This window comes from Mercenaria mercenaria, chromosome 4 (genome assembly GCF_021730395.1).
Source record: "Mercenaria mercenaria strain notata chromosome 4, MADL_Memer_1, whole genome shotgun sequence".
Lineage (NCBI taxonomy): Eukaryota > Metazoa > Mollusca > Bivalvia > Venerida > Veneridae > Mercenaria > Mercenaria mercenaria.
This window is the reverse complement of record NC_069364.1, coordinates 1,800,985-1,822,617: the sequence shown is the minus strand read 5'-3', so window position 1 is coordinate 1,822,617 and position 21,633 is coordinate 1,800,985. Positions and strand designations below refer to the sequence as shown.

Here is a 21,633-nt window from a genome sequence, read left to right as displayed (position 1 = left end):
GCTTCTCAGTGTACACCGTTCAGGCCTAAACACTTTCCCGGCTATTGAGAAGAGCAGTTCAAATGGCGCAGACGATGCTGTTAGAGCCAGGTAGGTTGTGGCCATCTTTGACGTCTTGGTGTCTGAGGAATGAAACTGAATATACTGCTTGCGGAGATTTTAGCTTTTTTCTGGGATGGAGAATTCTCTTCAGCTGGCTCTTCAAATCTCGAGATTGGTTTCGACAATTTTAAATGTTTATTGAAATTCAAATCACTTGAACTTAATCAAAACCCCATAAAAGTATTGCCAAACAACCTTTTGTCAAAAAACCTTGAAATACTGCAGCTGAGGTTTCTACGCGGAAACAGTCTGATAGACAAGCGATTTGCTTTCAAATCAGCATCACTCATACAGTTACAACTAGAATTTAACAGACTTGCGACAGAAGTGTTTGAATCTTTCACTGACACGTTTAGATTTTTGCCAAATTTGAAAAGTTTAGGTTATGGGTTTTTGAGTAAGCTACTATTAACTAACCAGCAATACTCGGCATTATTTTCACCACTCGCTGACATCAGTTCGTTTAGGTGTTTTGCATGTCAGATTTCGCAGGATCCAAAAACCATCCTGAATCATATGAGAAATGTTATTAAATTCAATCTCCAGTCGAATCGAAAACAACGTTAAGTGATGAAACATTTAAGAATAATAAGCACTTGAGGTATCTCAGTTTAAGATATAACGACATTGCACATGTACAAGAGTCGGCTCTACCAATGTTACTTCTCAATATTTTACATTCACTAGATCTGAGTCAAAATCCTTTCGTATGTGACTGTAACCTGGAATGGCTCATCAACTGGATGAAAACAAAGCAAGGAGAGAAACAGAAAGTGATTTCAAGATATCCACAGAAATACGTTTGTTCACTTCCAATCAAAAAGTCTAAATTGCGACTGTCTGATATATACTTCACGTACAAAGAATGTCACCCATGGTGTCCACGGATATGGGTTGCTATTATTGCCTCGCCATTTGTTATTGTTATAGGTATTACCGTACTTATACTGTATAGAAACAGATGGAATATCAAACATTACATCTATTTGTTAAGAAAGAGAATGGATTATCAAGTTCTTAATGGACAAAACTTTGTGTATGATGCCTTCATTGGATACGAAGCTGAGGACTTGGCATGGGTACGTCGGAGACTGCTACCTGTCCTTGAAGATGAAGTTGGGTTGAAATTGTGTATTCATGAACGGGACTTTCAACCGGGCGCTTTTATAAATGACAATTGTAACCAATATAGAGAAGAGTGAAAAAATCATTCTTGTTCTAACTAATGAGTTTGCTGTAGTGAATGGTGTTTGTTTAAACTGAAAGTTGCATATTTGAAAATAATCAAAACTGGTGATCATTCTTTTAAAGAAAATTGATGGAAGGAATATGAATCACTCCTTAAAAGTTTTGTTTGATACGACGACATACATAGAATGGACAGAGGATGTGGTAGGCCAGGAACTTTTCTCGATAAACTGAAGAATGTTTTGATAAAGTAAACACAGGCAAACGATGACTGACATCACAATTTGAATTTTGGAAACATTCAGCGGAATAATTTCTTTGAAATTATCATTGAGTTGTCAGTTTCATACAACAAAAACATATGTCACTGAAACTTAAGCTTCTTTCCTGAGGAAGATTTTCGGACATGATTGCAATTTTACTTTTTAAGGACGTATGCTAGAATTTGGTGCGAAACTTTTCCCAATAACAAAATTTCTTCAAACTTTGGATATTGAAAGACAATCACCTAAGAAACAAAAAAAATGCAATAAAAATCATAGGTCACCGGATTCGAAAAAGAGTTATCTGCCCTTGAAAACGGCATTTCCCCCCAAAATGACGTTTTCAAGGGCAGATAACTCTTTTTCGAATCTGGTGATCTATGATTTTTATTGCATTATTTTGTTTCTTAGATGATTGTCCTTCAATATCCAAAGTTTAAAGAAATTCTGTTATTGGGAAAATTTTCGCCCATCTCATATACAGGGAATTCTAGCATACGCCTTTAAGTAGAAATATTGCAAAAGAACACTTTGATATGAAACTGACAGAATTTTTATCGCATTTCATTGCACAGGGATTTCAGACATTCCGGAATCTGAGCGGTAACGCTTTATAAACACTCATAACAAAGCATCAAAAGTCCAAGTTCATTAAGTGCTATGTGTGCTTGTTTGTTTCTTGGGTGGGGGAGGTGGGGTTGTCAATAAATTAGTCAGCTGATATCTTTCATTTGCACTCTCTTGTGAATTGGGAGATAAATTGAAAATTAACGTTGTGTTGTTATGAATGACAATATTGACGCCATTAAGGATATGAGTAAGATTATTTCAATCCTCCCACTCAATTCATTTCCTCGCAAAGGATTAAGTATATTAAAGCTAAAAGTTGCAAATTTCAAACACGTTAAAGATAAAAGGGAACAGGCATTATTCTCATTAGAATAACTGATAGTGATTACAAGTATGAATCATTTTCTGAAGGAACCTGGCGTACTGCGGATGAATAGAGAGTGTAATATGCGTCCTCACAAAAAAGCAAATTGAAAAGAAGCTGGAAGATATAAAATATGTTTATTTTCACAAAATAAATGACTGTTAAAATCCTTTAAGACCACTTTGTATGAATCGTTTAGCCAATATCAACTTAACCTTTTAAATAAAACTACGAAGGAGTTAAATGCTTCAGCTGTAGTATTTGTTACAGTAAGAAGAAATAATGAAGAACAAACTTGTTCCGTCATAACTGAAGTCCAAAGCAAAGTTTTCTTAAATTACTCTCTATATCTATTCGAGAAGTTCTCACAAGTTGGTCATATATCGTAAAAATCACTTAAACCTCTTAAATATAGCAAACTTTTAGGCTCGTAAAATGTCCAGTTTTACATTATTCATTTGAACGAATTTCATTTCAAAGGGAAAATACAATAAGGCTTTGGGAACAATGAAGACGTTTCCATGAGGATGCATTCAAGGTCATGACTGTCCGGTGTATATCGTGAGAGACTTAAAACAAGTCAAACAACTTGACATCACTCAGTAAATGCAAGATAACAATTGAGGTCTTTATTTCCTGAAAGAATTTTGCAAATTTGTTGTAGTAGATCTACTTAACTTGAAAATGATCGTAATTTTGCTCAAACATTTCATATCATCCAAGTAAATATTTCATTGAAACTAGCAATTTGTAAACGGATAGGCTAAAAGAACAAGAATTTCTACATTAAGAAACCTTCCAAAATAGAAAAAGTGGAAATCACAGGTCAGGTCGCCTAACACGACATAAACGAACATGTTGCAGGCTGTGTTTGACTGAGCCTGTTCATGGAAGGTAGAGGTAATGCAAGCTACAGTCCACGCCCTCTAGCCCGGGTTGAGCAGAACTCAACATTTACACATGTTACACATGTTCTAAGAAACAGAATATAATTGAGAGACATTCGCAGATGTATTCATACGAAAGTGCTAATTAATGGAACCTTCAATGATGCACTAGGCGCAATGCTATGAAAAACTGCGTATTGTACCCAGATAAAATAATGGCTTTGATCTTAACGAGAAAACAATGGAGAAGAACAAAACAAAATGGAATTTAGAGAGGGGATCTGAGGTTATCACAAACTGCAAAAAGATACAATTAAAGAGTAGGTACCATATCAAAGGGGTTATTAAACAAAACCGAAAGATGTTCAAGCTGAAAACTTAAACAGAACACTAACACAACGGAAATGTCGTGGTGAACGATCTGAAGAGATCGAAATCAAAATAGCTTTATGACTTTGCTCCAATGAGTAATTTCCTTTTTATTCATTTACAATAGACAAAGAACTACAAAATGAAATATTCTTCCGTGACAAAAATGCCTCAGTTTCCTGACTGGTCATAACTTTCTGAATAGAAAAAGTCGCTTTATGGTTAAACTCAAGTAAATGCATTTAGGCATAAAAATAGTCAAAATATACTCAAAAGTAATAATATTAGTGATAATAATTTTCTTTGGTCTGGCTGCAATATGCAATGTAATTATCATATTAAAGGATTTTAAGTTCCTTTTTAAAACAAAAATGACATAATAAATATTTGCAACACATTGTGAAATATATTTGCGGTTAGTATTTATATATAGTTGAGTTAGTTTTGCATGATATAGAATCAGAATAACTAAAAATGTGTATTTGTGCTCAGAATATTGAAAAGGACAATAACTGTAGAAAATACCTATCATCATATATAATCATCTATTAAGCTACAGTCACACATACGGATATTTCCGTGCGTTGAGGTACGGTGCGGATCGGATTGATCTGTGGTAGAGTGGACACGGATAAGTACGGAGCAGTACGTCTTAGAACGGAAAAAATGGTGAGAAACGGGGAACAAAAAGATACAGGACGCGAATCAGTACGGATAGGTACGGCGTACTACGTTGAACTACGTTTTATTGCGCCTGACTAGTCCGGCGCGTTGACGGATCTGCGGTGAACTACGTTGAACTACGCTTAAGTACGGACAGCCTCGGATAACTACGTTAACCTACGGATCAATACGAATGACTACGTTTGCATTAAGGTTTAGTAACGGGTCGGTAAGTTTCATATAAATAGGCCACGTTTAGCCAGCGTTTTCATTACGATTATCTTTTACATCATGTAAAACTACGGCAAGGTACGTTTCAGTACGGATAACTACGTTTAATACGTTTAACTACGGAGGAATAAGTTTCGACCAAGTTGGACTAAGTCACGCTCAAATGGCCACGGATCGCTTAAACTTTTGTGCATGTTCAAAAGTTGGAGAAACGTGCAAGTTTGGAGTACGTCTTGAATACGTTTTGACCAAGTGTTAATACGGATTGATACGGATTACTACTTTGAGGTACGGCACAGGTACGGATCGATACGGATTACTACGTTTCTATCCGTGGCTAAACGTAGCTATTCGCGCCGTATGTGTGACTGGGGTATTACAGAAATAATGTATAAAGGGTATGTCCAAACCCTAAATCAATCTGAGTTTACTGGTTAAGTTAGGATCATTTTATGCATTAATTCATCGATCACAACAGCAGTCTTAAAGTTCCGTGTCGCGGTCTTAAAATACAATACCTTACTTGGATTTGGACATTATGTTGGCAATATAGATCCGCCGGTATTTTTAGTTTAGATTCCATCTTCAATCGTGTCAGACTAAGACAAGTAAATCAGACGAAGTAGATAATAACGCTTGCTGTATGACTTTACAAGGAGTCGAGACATTATAACGGCATTTAATAATACATCACGCTATCTAGATGATATTCTTAATATGGATAATCCGTTTTTTGGTCAATTGGTGGGTACTATTTATCCTAGGGAGCTTCAGTTAATTAAAACTAACAATTCGGATACTGATGCTTCATTTTTAGATTTACATCTCTCTATTTATGACAATTTTATACATACCAAATGACAAGATGGATGATTTTAATTTTAGTATTGTAAATTTTCCCCATTTGGATGGGGATGTACCTCAGGCTACATCTTATGGGGTATATATTTCTCAATTAATTCGGTTTGCCAGAGCGTGTAGTCATGTCAAGCATTTCAATGAACGTAATCAATATATTACAGGTAAACTTCTTCAGCAAGGCTACCGTTATTACAAATTGCGTAAATATTTTGCTAAATTTTATTATCGTAATTCTGATTTAGTTTTAAAATTCAATAGTAATTTAAAGACACTTCTGCGAGAAGGTATTTCTAAACCCGTTTTTATGGGGATGTGGTTTACAAACTTCGTAAGATCTTGGGTCATGGTAATTTTCCAAATGTATTTGGAAAGATTATCAAACGTTTTATTAAAAGAGGTTACGACCCAACTGTTTTGAGACATACCGCATGTTTAGTGTTCAACCCGTTTACAGTTGGACACTACGCTTCCCTCTTTGATTGCGTCTGACGGAAGAGGGGGAGGACTCTATGATAAGCAGTTTTTAAATCCTACCAGGACTGAACTGTTTTGATATTTGTCTTCTGGCCTGTTTCGTCGGGCCCTTAAGGGTGTTTCTCTTGTAGCTCTGTCTTCTGAAAAGGGATTGAGTACATACGTTTTTGGTTCTTAAGGTTTGTTTTTTATATATTTATACACGAGCATTTTTGTGTTTTACATGCCATGCCTTTTTGTTTCCATTACGTGTGTAAGAGATTCACCTGGAGGGGATTACTTTTATTTACACTGTCCCATGTCTTTGGAACATGGTGGGGGTAAGAGTGAGGTTAGGTGCACCATAAACCGGTTTAAGCTCCCCAGTGGTGTTTTTGCCACTGACCGTTCCAAGGCGGTGCCCCACTGTGTTCCTTTGTTTGTTCGTTTCGTCTTATGTGTTGGCTTTGTGTGCGTGTGTGTTGTTCGTTTTGTCCTTATGTGTTGGCTTTGGGTGTGTGTGTATGTGTGTGTGGTGCACGCGTCTGCGTGCTGGGGGTTTCGTTTTGAGGAGGCTGCGTTTTTGGTGCGTGGCATTCCCTGTTTGATATTATTCTTTGTTTTTATCACGGAAAATTACATGTAGTAATAATTTTCCTTAGAGTCTGCATTACGTTGTACGGAACAGGTGGTCGCTCAATGACAAACAGTCCTGAAAGCCTACTGTGATTGAGCTGCTTTGATAATTGTCTTTTTGTTTGCTTCGTCGGGTTCTAAATGGTGTTTCTCTTCTTGCTCTTCCATCGGCATGGTAAACATTTGCAAACTACTGCAGATGTTTGCTTATAAGGGTTGTGTGTTTGCAACGTTGACTTTCCTTTTGTATGCAACTTTGTATTCTGGTTGTTTTAAAGATTTTCTGATGAACAAACGCGGACCCCTGTGGCTACACATTCTTTCGTGGTAATGATCTAGATTGCATGCACTTGGCAGCTCACTATCAGAAAATGCCTCATGTAAAATATCGTACCTCTAGCCCTTGGGCATTTTAAGGTGAGGAGGTTTTAAATGTATCCTTATGTAACTGTCATTCGTGGCCGCTAATTTGGGAGTTATATACACTTCATATTAAATTTGGTTTCAGGGACCCGTCTTGAATCAGCAGGGTAGGACACCACTACTTAAAGTTTCTTGTAAAATATGTTACTTCTGAAATTTAAAACAAAAGTCACGTTTGGAAAAGCCACATTCAACAAACGCATTGAACTACTAGGAAATAGTTTTAAAGATTGCTTTGTAGTTGTACGTGAAACAATGGCATCTATGATGGACCCGGATTTTATCAAAGTGATTCGCCTTGCACAAAATTGGTAGTGAACTACTAGCCAACGCTTTTATGTGAAATGTCTTACCTCTTATAAACTTTAGAAGAAAATAGTTTGAAAACATTAATACAAGCCAGCTAACAAACAGATGAATGAGAGGTAATGAAATGTGCAACAACCTCCTTTCCCTAGCACTGGGATTAGCTTAACTATATTATTCAAAATCATTTTGTGTTTTTCATGATTCCAAAGAACCAGAAAATATAGCAACACTGAGTCCATTTTATAGTCACCACATGGCACTTTAACAGTGCTGTTTTGATACTTCTTATGCTTCCATAAGAAGATCATTTGGAATTCAGCCATATAAAGTAATAGCAGACACGGTTTGCAAGTCTTCATTACCTGTCATAAACAGACTCGATCAATCTGTGTCTTCTATTATTTTGCTTCGTTGCGTTCTGTGCTTCCAAAGGGTACATACTTATAGATATCATTTTCTTTTTGATAAATAAAGAAATTCCAGTATGTAAAACACTGCCTTCTGTGGCAACCCAAAATTTGGTCCAGGGAACACAGTTAAACGACCACTTGTCAACGCTTCATGTGATATATTGAATATCTATAAGCATAGTACTTTAACTCTGGCGGTCCTTAAAGGGAATTCCTATAGTTTTTTATGCGCAACTTTCTGCGCAGCCGGCACTATCCATGCGAAATTGAAATGAAGTCAACATTTGTTGAAACATTTGACAGACAACCTTGAATCTTGAATGAAATAGCATTTTTGATAAGTTTTATCAGTAATCAAATGTTGATACTGGTTTATGTAATGACAAGTATCATGCCTGCCAGGTATCTTGCCATTTTTGTGTTTTCACATCGCATTTTAGTACAAAGATAGTGTTGTTCATATAATGTAAGACAATTGACTTAGTACTGATAAGACAATATCACCTTTCAGATTATTTAGTATTCAATTATAGAAAGAATTAAGAATTTTTAAAACATTTCTTAAATTCTAGCAGGTATACATTTGGTCAGGTTCGCGCCATTTTTCGTCCGAACAGATGTTGTATTCAAGCGGTCTTAACATAAAATTTAGCCTGGTGACCCATACATTTTTAGCCATTTTCATGCTCACAATACAATTATTCATACACAAGAAAAACAGGAAAAAATTCTATGAAACAGTTTTTTTAAAATTTAAAAAAATATTCTTCACTATAGGCATTTTTCATTAAAATAAATTCACAAAATTGAATAGGAAACAAGATTAATTTTTCATTTGTACCCATTATTGTAAGGATATAGTATTACAAATATGACTATGATATCTAATAAGTATATAATAAAATCTGTAAAAAGAATCAACCTTATTTTGCGGTCTTGATGTATATTTTGGTTGGTATTTATAAAAAAGCAGAAGATTATGAAAATGTTGAAAAATCGCTGGCAGTTTCAGCAACATTGGGTGTGTTCAAAACAATTTTTCACAAAAACAAGCCTGGTGACCCATTGTTTTTATTTGTTCTTTGTTTTCAGCACAAATTTTCCTATCATATATTTGAATTTGAAAAAAATTCTATGAAAGGAAAAAAACTATAGAAATCAAGACAGTGGTCCATGCAACGGATTCTGTTCATCAAGGTTGATGAACATCCATCAGGCGGTTCAAAAGAAGAAGTCATATAATGTACTCAGTAGACGCCAAAGAACGGGGTTTCATCTTATACAAAAAGCTCATCCCAAATCCTTCGTTTATTTGAGCTTGTAAAAAGGTCGTCTCAAATTTAGGTCAAATGAAACTTGTTGACTTTTAAACAGTACTTTCAATTTCAGATAAATGTAGGAACACCCTGTTTCGAGGAAACCTAAACTTTTGCGGCGGCTGAATCAAAATGAAAACAGAAGGGCAGTCGATATTTCTTCTTCTTCTAGTGAGGTTTACAGCCACAGAAAGCACATCGATAGAGAAAAAGAAACAATGCAAAGTACAAATGATTCATAATCAGATGGCTCTAAACTGCAGTCATCAAAACTTGCCATATATTCCGAAGACTGAAAATTAAGTCATGTACTTGGTATTTAGTTACAATGATTTAAGAAACGTCTCATTTGAAACATTTGAAAATGTAAGCGATCCAAATAGTCTGACAAACCTTTTCCTTGATCATAACAATATTCAAAACGTTTCAAAAACGGCTCTAGGTGCGTTTCAAAATTTGAAATACCTGTATCCGTCCTACAATCCGATACAGTATGAAAATATGAAAAATCTGTTAGTTGAACTGTCTAAATTGAAGTTTCTTTCTCACTTTGGCATGAATTGAATCGGTACCATAACGATTAAAAAAGATTTGTTTTCCTTAATGCGAAAAAAAAACAGGATTAAAATGCTAGGTGTCAGATTTTACAACATATTTGTTTGAAAGTTTTGTACTTAAGTCACAATCAGATTGAAATTATAAAACTTTCTAAACATAAAAAGTTGTTTCATTTATACCTTGATACCAATAAGTTTAAATCATTGCCAGACTTTTCAGTCGATGGAAGTGAAAAGGATTGCTATCTCCCAAACCTTGAGCTTCTCAGTGTCAAAAGTAATGATATAACAGAAATTGATTTCGATAATTTTAAATGTTTATTGAAATTGAAAACACTTGAACTCGATCATAATCCTATAAAAATATTACAAAATAACCTCTTTCATAAACTACCAAAACTTGAGTTACTGACGCCTAGATATCTACATGCAGACAGTCTAACAGTCAAGCCATTAGCTTCAAATCATCTTCACTAAGATATTTACAATTCGAATTTAGTAAACCTGCAAGAGAACTGTTCCTATCCTTCAATGCCATGTTTAAATATGTGCAAAATTTGAGAAATTTATCATTCGGACTTGTAAGTTGGCGACAATTAACTAACCAGCAATTCTCAGCATTTTTAACCGCTCGATAACATTAAGTCTTTTCAGTGTTTTGGATGTGAGATTTCGCAAGATCCTAAAGTCATTTTAAATCATATGGAACAAGCAGTTTATGTAAGCCTTCATTCAAGTCAAATGACACGGTTAACTGATAAAACATTTAAAGAAAACAAGCATTTGAGATATCTCGAATTAAGATATAATGATATTGCGCATATACAAGAGTCGGCCCTACCAATTTCACTTCTGGATAATTTACATTCACTAGATCTTAGTCAAAATCCTTTCTTATGTGACCTTGAATGGCTGATCAACTGGATGAAACAAAACAAGATAAAAATGTGATTCGAACGACTTTAATTTGATTTTTGTTTTATTTAACCATGTCAGACTGCACGTGCAATCTCAAGGAAAAGGTCGCCATTTATTTATTGAGCCAGCGATATTCATATGAAAACTAACGATTTTTTCTTTCTTTTCGAAGTACATAATAAATCGTAATATATATTTTTGTGTCTGTATGTAACTTCTATATTGTTACTATTGCTATCTTTTGTACTAATGTGTTCCCGTGCTCAGCCTTTATGTACGTGTATAAATTCACTCACATTTCTATCTAAATGCGGAATGATGCATGACCGGCTGCGTTTTTATAATGTGACTTCTCTTGGTATTAATTTTGGTTTAGTAAGTTTAGACTGGTGCCAATTCTAGGGGCCGTGGGACGTGTTGTACATTACATTTCCTCTCATGAACAAACTCAATCAAACCGAGTCTGCTATTATGTTGCTTGGATGCGTTCTACGCTTTCACAGGATCTTTTCACAGATTTTATTTATGACAATATGTCATTCAAGTAAAACACAGTAAATGAATAAATATCACAAGAGCACTACTTTCTTGGTCTGATCTCCAGATGAACCGGTGTCAAAATGACTCATTCAACCTAACAAAAACTAAGTCCTTCTTGTAGTAAATATGTTGTTTTTTATACATTCACTTTCTTCACAGTAACGAAATGTTTTGTCTCATAAAGAAAATATCATTGACATGAAACCAAGTGTTTTCTTCCTCATTTTAAGGAAGATATTTCTCCCTGCATTTCTTTGTATAAGTAGTTTTGATGCATCAAAGAACGGAACTGAATCATAAAAAATGACGCGTTGAAATGTTTTGTTCTTCTTTGACAAAGTAATCCCAATCCTTTTAAGGTAAATCTTAGCGTCACTTAGTGTACTCCTTCACAAAGTTAAAGAACTTTAAGAAAAATATGTATCGAATGGTTCCTACACTTAAATCTTGTACGAAACATGTAGATTTAATTACGTGACTTCTTACATGTATGACAATGATAGAAGACAGGAAAATCAGGAACACGAATTCTAATTGTTTTTGCTACTCTTGAAATAATGTCACATTTTCAGCCTACCACACTGATTATCAACTTTCTCGGGAACTATAAATAGCACGATATGTACGCCAAACATTTACGTAAGTCACGGAGGTAGCACGTGGATTCGGGCAAATCAGTATGAAAAGTGATTTATCGAAGAAAACTGGATAAAACAAGACAAAACGGACACTGATACGTTTTACACTGATTAAAAACGCAAGGTTATAAGTATGTGTAAATTCATTCTATATATGCATTTGATTACGCTGTGTAGCCTTAATTGTTTCCTGTTATTGTTGATAAACCATAGACGTTGTCCATGTTAGGCCATGTGTACAATTAAATTTTCAGAGTTGCATTTTCCTTAGAAATGAGACTTCAATTCAAAAAAAAATCCGGAAGCTACTCGTGGAACATGTCTAGGCACTGGAGGGGGTGTTTTTAATATTTGTTGATGTTAACGAATTTGTTACATCTGTTGTAATTTTGAGTGAAATATTTGAAGAAAAACATGCTAAAATCATCTATGAGGTCCCAAGGGGTACAAAAGATCCTGATGACTGAAATTTCTATGCAAATTTTTAACGCACCTGAACAATATCAAACTTGGTCTGTAGCATCCTGGCATAGATCTCCAATGTGTTCAAGTGGTTCCCCTTGGCCCTTTTTTGGAGATACAAGAGGTAATAATAGAAAATCCGATTTCTTCTCATGAACCAAACTTTGTCTGTAGCATCCTGGCATAGACTTCTCTAACTCTTCTTTTTGTCAAATGGTTCCGCCTGGTCCCAAGCGCTAACGCTAGAAGTAAAAATTAAAAAAAAACTGTAAAAAATTTCTTCTAAAGTACCTCATGATGGATTTTCATCAAACTTGTTCTGTTGTGTCCTTGTATGGACCGTTCTCTATTTTGTTCAAATAGTTTGGCTTATCAGGGGTCGCCAGAGCTAAAGATAGAAAAGAATAATAAAGACCAGCAAGTAGAGAACATAGTTGAAATAATCAGTAAATTAACAGACAGAGAAATCAGCATGTTCACAGACGGGTCTACGTTGGGAAATCCAGGACCAACAGGAGCAGGAGCATGCATCTATTTGAAAGGTACACACTTAGATCCAGTCCAACTAAAACGCCCAGTAAGTCCAAACAGCAACAACTATGTAGGAGAGTTAAATGGAATTCATCTGGCTTTATCATTTTTAGAGGAAAAAAGCATCAAACCAAAAAATATTCACTTGTTTTAGACTGCCAGCCTGCAATTAAAACCATTTTTTCAAACACAATACCAGAGTCCAACATAGCATAAACGATAGAAACAAGGAAAATTTTACAAAGCCTAGAGAACAAGAATAACAAGATTCAAATACACTGGACACCAGGACATAAAAATATAGAGGGAAATGAAATTGCAGACAAGCTAGCAAAGGAGGCAGCAAGTGAAATGATAGGAAAGCAAGAGAATGAAAACACTAGGAAAGTAGATAAGAAAGAATTAGCAAAAGATTTAAAGTTAAATGTGAAGCAAAAATGGCAGAGAAGATATGAAAACACAGAAGGTTATGAAAGATTTATGGATATTTTTCCAACAGTACAGTCAAGAAAACCTTATAATTCTGAAAGAAGGCTGGAATGTATTATAAATCAGTTTATAACAGGACACTCCCATTTGAATAGTCATATGTCGAAAATATTACAGGATGTTCAAGAGACATGTCCAAATTGTGACAAAGTAGAGACAAACAGACACTTCATATTTGAATGTCCAGAATATGAAACACAGAGAAAGAAACTAGAAAGAGAAGTTGAAGAGGCTTCAAGCAGACACAGTGAACCGGTGGCAGACATAAACCTGAACGTTCTGATAGGCAATGTAGAGGGGAGGAGGGAGTTTGGGGCTGACATTCAGAAGCTGTTTCAGCAATTTATTAAAGACACCAGAAGATTTTAAAAATTAAAGCGACCAACTTCACACAGTGACATATTAAGTGTTAAGTATACCTAGAGAATCATTTCCACAAATAGAAAAATATACACCCAGAGACTATTGTCAGCTGTATAATGACATAAAGGAAAAACAACAACAACAACAGAAAAGAAACTTGAACCATATTAGTTTAGAGTTGGTCCATACCTTTGTTTAGAACTGTAATCAATGTTAACAACAAAAACAAGTACTAGCGCAATATCAACTAGATCATACATAGGGAACAGCTACAGCCATTATTATCAGAATTTCAATTTTGCCTTATTTTGCAATGAGGAAACTTACTGTTCTGTCAGTGCTTTCCATATTACAAAAATGTAGAATATCAATATGTTTGTTTGCAACACAATTCGAGGCAAATCACTGATGTAAATATTCATTAGTTCACCTATTATTATATAGTAATTACTTGGAGACATATTTCTTGTATTCAAATTTTAAAGCGTAAATCTAACGTTCTCGTCTACAAATTAAGTAACTAAGATAATAACACCAAACACAACTGTCTGAATGATACAGCTGGACGTATGTATACATATGTGACGTTTCCTGGCAATTTATGTTTTCTTTCTGTTTGCCTGAATTTATGTTAGAAAGCTGTTATATATGTGTTAGTGTTGTTACAGACTTCTATGTCAAAGATACCCATATCACTTTGTATTTGTGATATTTCATGAAAAGTCGCCATTAAGATGACAACTATTTGTATATTTTAATATAGATCGCGGAACTGATAAGATTTTTTTTTTTTGGTGGGCAATTTATTTCAATTATGGTCTCATTGTGACAATTCATAAATGAGCTGCGCAACATAGTACATTTGCGACCAGCATGGATCCTGACCAGACTGTGCGGATGCGCATGTTATGGTAGTGTAATCTTCACATGCTGGGGGATATTAAAATATATAAACTGCAAGTATATACATATGTTTTAGTTTGGGTTTTTTCTTCTTGTTGTTGTTTTTTATTTCTGAACCTATCAGACTGTTGTTATATTTTCTTGTCCTTTGGGATTATGATGTGCACTCAATTTCATTGTAATAGAATCCGCTTAAGCCGGTGTTAGGGTGCATGACGGGTGTTCCATATTTCATCACCTCTCATGACCATACTCAATCAAACAGAGTCTGCTATTATTTTGCTTAGTTGCATTCTGTGCTTCCAAAGGATCTTCTAACATATTTTTTTTAAATTGTGTGAATACATTTTTAATTAACATGTCACACAACCTTTTGTCCTTGATACTCTTAAATAATTGGAAAGAACATGACATTTCAAAGGAAGTTTTTGGCTAAATATCTGACGTTGTCAAAATAATTAGAAGAAAGTGCATAATCCTATAATCAGTGTAAATATCATATATTGTTTGAAGTGCAAAAACTTCCTGCTATAAATGATAAATGTTATAAAGATGTACATTTAAAAGACATTTAAACAACATGAAGAAATAAAGGAAAAAGAGGCTTAACTTTATGATGATGTTATGTAGAGAATATCTTTCACCGGGTGCGCATCACGAGTGGCGTAACTCGACCGAATTTGTAAAAACTGATGTTTATGAAAGAAAAAATTTTGATGTTTACCAGTTGCAAAGGTTATACTTTATAAGCCTCTTCTATGTCTATTTCCTAGATACTTAGAGGTTAATAGGCTCGAAAACGTACCCTCATAAGGATATCGACCGACCTCATAAGGATATCGAACGTAAAATAATGAAAGAAACATTTTACCAAAACAAAATCTGTGAACGATGCGATTTCATTTGGTACAGCACTAAACGATAAATCTCCTACTTAATTTCAACTTAGTGGACTGACGTGGAATCCGTGTTTCTAAATTTAGAACAGCTTAGTCATACCGTACTTTCGATAATGATTGTTTAAAACTTTTAGATTGGAGCTCAAAAAGTTGATAACTGGCTGAAACGTCCAGGAAAATAAATATTGTTGTAACAAATATGATAAGACGAAAATACCGTAATGCTTAAGAACGTAACCTTGTCTACGAGACGTTCTAATGTTTGAAAAGGAAATTAACTTTTAAAACCAAATAGCATGACATTATGTCTTCACTCATATTAAAGACATTGAGACAATTAGTTTGATTATCACAAATGCATTTACAAAAAGTGATTGGTGCATGTTTGAACAGAAAATTGCACATTCAAAACATATCATTGAAGGTAATAATTATAATTCAGTTAATAGATGCAAGGAGTTTGAACTAATCTTGCACATTTCTGTTCTGTATAATTACATGTATAAAATGGTCGTCAGAAAATTTTCTGGAGCGCTCTCATAAAAAATTGATATTTGTATTCATGCCCTTAATCGTTTAGATCTAACTTCAGATCTAACTTCAGATGTGCCACTGTAGGCGACCGGCCTGGCATTATGCTGTTATGGTAGCGTTTGTTATACTCAATGGTACAGGTATTCTGCTCTTACTCTACATTTTCGCAGGTATTGTTTGTTTTCGACTGCTTACCTGTTCGACATTTTATGCAAGTCAGAGATTTTTTGAAATAACTGAAATACAAGAATAACAAATATTACCTTTAATGTTACAGTTGAAAAGCATTAAGCCATATGTTTGATATAACATAGGTTGATATAACATTGGTTGCAAATTTAGTACAAACCGTTTGGCATGCAGAGCAGCTCATATCAGTCTTGAAGAAACGTTTGATTAAAAACTTTAACACAAAAAAAACAGGTATTAGACAGTAGCCTGGAGTGGACTGGGATACACATCGCATAAAAATGTCGATGCAATGACTGATATATGAAAAAAAGTGACAATTGTCAAGTATGTGACAAGATATTGGTGTAGCTTAGAAATGATGGCCAAAACAATATCGGCCAGATGTCTTTTTACGATATCTATCCGATGTACAAAAATATTGACCTGAAGACGGATATAAAAGGAGTTTCCTGGCCAGGAAAAAATTGCCAAAATTATTCTATGTAAGTAGAAAAAACTGGAACATGCAAGCTATATAAATCAATATGGAAAATAAAACCCAACCTACAGATCTTTCAAAGACGACAAAATGAACTTTTACTTACAACTATCAACGTCTGCGTTAAACATTTTACTTATTTCGTTTTTGTGCTTGGACATGGCAAGTCCTACATTTTCAATCAGTAAAAGCAGGAAACTTTATCATGGTTAACGACAAAAAACACTCGAGATCATGATGAAAATACACGCAGTGGTGAGTGGTGTCAATTATTATAAGAATTGCACAGTCGCCATAATATGGTTGATTATAAGGACTTCTTTTATTTTTGGCAATCTTTTTCAACGAGACAACATCTTGTTCAGTTACTAATTCTATTTATCTTATCATACTGGGCAGGATTGATTCTACCTTTGCGACCAGATTTCGCGCTTCTCCGCCATAGTTTCGCGCTTCCCGTTGGCCCTAACGGAACACCGTAGCAGAGACATTAGTAACAACTATTCTATGAATCATTATCTGCGCGTCGTGATTTAAAATAATGTTTAGTTCTGTTTTGCGCAGACATGTTATTACATGTTTACATAATTACTGAGCAAATGATGTAGACGTTTTCAAATATGAAATTTGAGCATATCATTAATCTTTAAAAAGAGGAATGTGCTCTTTTCTGCTCTTGAATCTAGCCACTAGCTAAAAAAACTTATACATTTAGCAAAAAACAAATCTACAAGTACATCTTTGTCTACTTCGGCTCCTGGTCTTGTATTTTAATACTTAACCCTAAACAAAATGTAAATGGATTAATGATCACAAAGCGGCTATCTTCATACGAATACAACTTATACACGTAACATAACCCGTCATGCCCTCGAGTGTTTTGAGGAAAATATTGACATTTTGAAGCGGGACGCATGCTGATTCAAAATCAAGAACAGGAAGTAAAATACTGATACTGTCTGTGAAATAGCCTATTTTTGATCATGCAGTAACAAAGACATTTCAGATATCACGGAGAAGTTAAGAATAAAGTGCTTGAAAGTAATTTGGAAATTCAGTTAAATGATCAGCAAGGTATGCAAAATAACTTTTATAATTTTCTGGGGGTGGGGGTGTTATTGGTCTTTTTATTATTTATTCCTTTAAATGTTATGGTGTTTTTAGAGGCTTTCACTAAAATGATATGTAACATGTGTCAATATTGAGTTCTGCTCAACCTGTGGTTAGATGCCGTGTTTCCATTACAGACCATGAACAGACTTTGGTAAATTGAGCGGTAAAATGTCGTGTTTGGCGACCTGTGGAGGTTCCTCTTTTTCTGTCTAATATCATTATACTTGTTCAACAAAACATTATTAGAAACCTATGTATTTCAGATATTTACAAGTGAGAATATATCCACGAGAATTTGGTGAAAATGGAAACACATAGAGTATACACAATTTACTTGACAATGTTGTTTCTAACGTTGAAACAGATAGCAGAAGTCAGCGCAACCTATATCGACACAGATCAGAAGACAAATTGTAAAACACAACAAATCTATCATCGGGTGTCTTTAAATTGCAGTCATCAAAACCTGACCTATATTCCAAATACCGAGACCTTCGTGCAAAGTCTGATATTTGGATACAATTTTTTAACAAATGTCACGTCGGGAACATTTACAAATATCAGCAACCCGGGAGATTTGATAGAGCTTCAGCTCGATCACAACGACATTAAGAACATTTCATCAGATGCTCTTCTTACGTTTACAAAATTGAAATACTTGTATTTATCAAACAATCCTATAGACTACAACAACTTGAAAGATCTTTTCGGCTCTTTGGCAAAATTGAAATTTCTTTCGCACTTGAGATTGAGCGACGTACCCACTATCACTCTGGGAAAAGATTTATTTTCACTACTGGAAGAAAATCGAATTGGAACGTTAGAAGTAAAATTCTACAAGTTGACAAAATTTTCAATGGACACGTTTAGAAATTTTAACAATTTGAGAAGTATTTATCTTAGAGACAATCAAATTGTGGAGCTGATTTTATCTAAACATAAAAATTTGCAGTCTTTATACATTGACCACAATACTCTAAGAGTATTCCCTAACTTTTCATTGAGTGGAAATGATTCAGACTGCTATTTTCCAAACTTGGAAGTTCTCAATGTCCAAAGCAACAGTATAGATGCTCTTAATCCGAACAATTTCAAATGTCTGCAGAAATTACATAATCTTAAACTTGGTCAAAATCCTATTAAAGTATTGCGGAACAACGTCTTGTCAGAGTTACCTAATCTTGATTTGTTACAATTGAGGTATTTGAGAGCAGGAAGTTTATTGATTGAACCATTTGCTTTCAATTCAACATCACTCAAACAGCTGAAGTTCGGACTAGGAAGTAGAGCTAGAGATGTTTTCGTTTCTTTCAATGACACATTCAAGTTTTTGCCAAATCTGAAGCGTTTGATAATATATCGAATCAACATGCTAGAAGTAACAAGTGAACAATTAGCAAGTCTATTTTCTCCCCTCACTAATCTCACTTTATTCCGTTGTTTCGCGTGTAAGATTTCACAGGATCCGAAATTCATCTTGAATAATATGAATTCTGTAAGTAATATTGGTCTGCAAGGCAATCTTATTAAAACAGTAAGTGGCGAAACGTTTGCGAAAAACAACTATTTGAAATTTCTCAATTTAAGATATAATCAAATTGGCCACATAAAGGAGTCAGCTCTTCCAAGAACACTTTTAGGAAAATTGCATCAGTTAGATCTCAGTGAAAACCCCTTTGTGTGTGACTGTGAACTTGAATGGTTTATTAACTGGCTGAAAAGTAAACCAAAAGGGACAATAGTCGAAAATTATCCACACGGCTATATATGCTTCAGACCGGCTGGAATGTCTAATAAACAGCTGTCAGAAGTGACCTTCACCTACAGAGAATGCCACCCGTGGAGTCCCTGGATTTGGACCGCCGTTATTGCTTCGCCTTGTATCATTGTGATAGCCATTGTCGGTATTCTACTCTACAGAAATAGATGGAATATTAAGCATTATATCTATTTGTTACGAAAAAGAAGAAGCTACAAGGCAATACCTGGAAATGACTACGTCTTTGATGCCTTTGTTGCCTATAAAGCAGAGGATTCCGAATGGGTACACGATAGGCTACTTCCGGTTCTTGAAGATGAAATTGGGTTGAAATTATGCATTCATGAACGAGATTTTAAACTAGGAGTGTTTATAAACGACAATATTATTACCAATATAGATGCTAGTGAGAAAATGATTCTGATTCTTTCGAATTCCTTTGCACGTAGTGGATGGTGTATGTTCGAGCTGAAAGTTGCGCATACTAAACTCATTGAAGAAGAAAAAGAATTGGTGATTATTCTCTTAGAGAAAATAGATGCAAAAAATATGAAAAATTCTATCAAAGTTCTTTTAAATACGACAACTTATATAGAATGGACAGAGGATCAAGTGGGCCAAGATCTGTTCTGGACAAAACTTAAAAATGTTCTTAAGAAGTGAAGCCTATAAAATGTTACACGTGATAAAATGTATAAGAAGATGCGTTCGAAGTATAGCGCGCAACAAAGCAAAAAAAAAATAGCAGACGGTATTAAGTCTGTGCACGAGTGGTTATGAAAAATGTGTAACAATTCTCACGCCCCTACCCCTGGCTGATGCGGAATTCTATCATACATAAACTTAGAATGGACTGAGTGATCAAAAAGCACAAGAAAATACTTACTGTGAAATGATACTAATTCATGGGGAATATTTTTGTGGATTTTGTCCTTGCATCAATCCACGAAATTTAATCACAACAAACTTATACAATTCTGAACCAACTGATAAATGAAATAGACATTTTCAAACGTCATGCTTACGGAAATAAACGATTTTACAGTATTGATATTGACAACAACATATCAATGATAAATCTTATAAATAAAACGAAACGGGGGAAGGTACGTGTGTGCTAGACTGGCTCCAGTCCCTATGTTTGTTCTTCTTTACATATATTATATTTTATTCATTAAGAGGGACGTTACTCCAGCAGGTTGTTTCTACATTGATATTTTGTATTGCCCCTGGCTCCGAATATGTATGGTTCAGCCATCAGATAAAATGTGCTATTTTAGAGGCTTAAAATTTTATTATAAAATGTTAGCATTATTTATATAAAAATAACCATGCAGCCAGGGAGCCAGGTTACGTGTGTGCCTACGAGCGTGCATGCGTGAGTGCGTATGTACGTACGGTTGTTGTGAGTAGCGTGTGTACAGGTTTAACGTTCAACAAGTTTTCAGTCATATAAACGACGGTGTCTAGTTGTAGCTCAAAATTTATAGTGCTATCACACTCTAATATCACACCCTTTGTGACGTGTCGCGATACCTCACCCAGTAACATTATAACGCGGTACCAGCGGTAAATCGAGAAAGAGGTTGTTAAATTTGTAAATGATATTGGTAATACATACTATATTTTATTAAATGTTGCATTAATAAGCTTATACTATACATAAATATACATATAGTGCAGTGAAAATATTTGTATCATAGTTTATATAATACATATAACATATAATGTTTAATAGCTTGTATTACAAATAAATTGGGTAAAAAGGGCTACATACTTTTCTGTTACATAATGAAGAAGTTTATGTATACAAAGTGTTAAACATACGTATATATTTTTCTATTAAGAGTAGATTTTTTCTATGATGTCAGGTTGTAGACCCATAATGACACTCAACAATTCGGAATATTTCGGGTGTAAATGCAGCTCATTGAGCACATGACTTTCTATAAAAGCCGGAAATTGGCGATATCGCGTTCGGAAAATACGTAGTTTGCTGCTCGTCGTTACGTGTCCATTACTTAAGTGTCAAGGCCACGTACCAGCTACCGACTCCTTAGCTTCAAGTCAAAGCTTAAGGTAGTTCTGCACGTTTGAAACAAATGTTGTTCTACCATGAAGAATTTTATTAAATCATATTTTAAAGGCATTATGTGTATCGGAAAAAAATTATTCCGGTAAAGAAACGTTGGGCCGTGTGCTTGAGTTTTTG

General features: G+C 34.8%; 1 protein-coding gene and 1 long non-coding RNA gene across 2 annotated transcripts; both read left to right on the top strand.

The window, feature by feature from the left end:
* Positions 1-2,332: 2,332 nt before the first annotated feature.
* On the top strand, positions 2,333-10,715 carry LOC128556148 (uncharacterized). Its single transcript, XR_008370432.1, has 2 exons — positions 2,333-4,158; positions 9,119-10,715. It is a non-coding gene; the product is annotated as an uncharacterized LOC128556148 (long non-coding RNA).
* A 6,534-nt stretch (positions 10,716-17,249) lies between these two features.
* Positions 17,250-21,190, top strand: LOC123550811 (toll-like receptor 13). The gene is made up of 2 exons (XM_045339200.2): positions 17,250-17,623; positions 17,926-21,190. The coding sequence occupies exon 2, from the start codon at positions 17,967-17,969 to the stop codon at positions 20,082-20,084; it is 2,118 nt and encodes a 705-aa protein (XP_045195135.2). The 5' UTR covers positions 17,250-17,623; positions 17,926-17,966; the 3' UTR covers positions 20,085-21,190.
* Positions 21,191-21,633: the final 443 nt, after the last annotated feature.

Bases quoted from the DNA above. Each gene is read 5' to 3' on its own strand.
- LOC123550811 (XM_045339200.2), top strand. From the start codon at position 17,967: ATGGAAACACATAGAGTATACACAATTTACTTGACAATGTTGTTTCTA.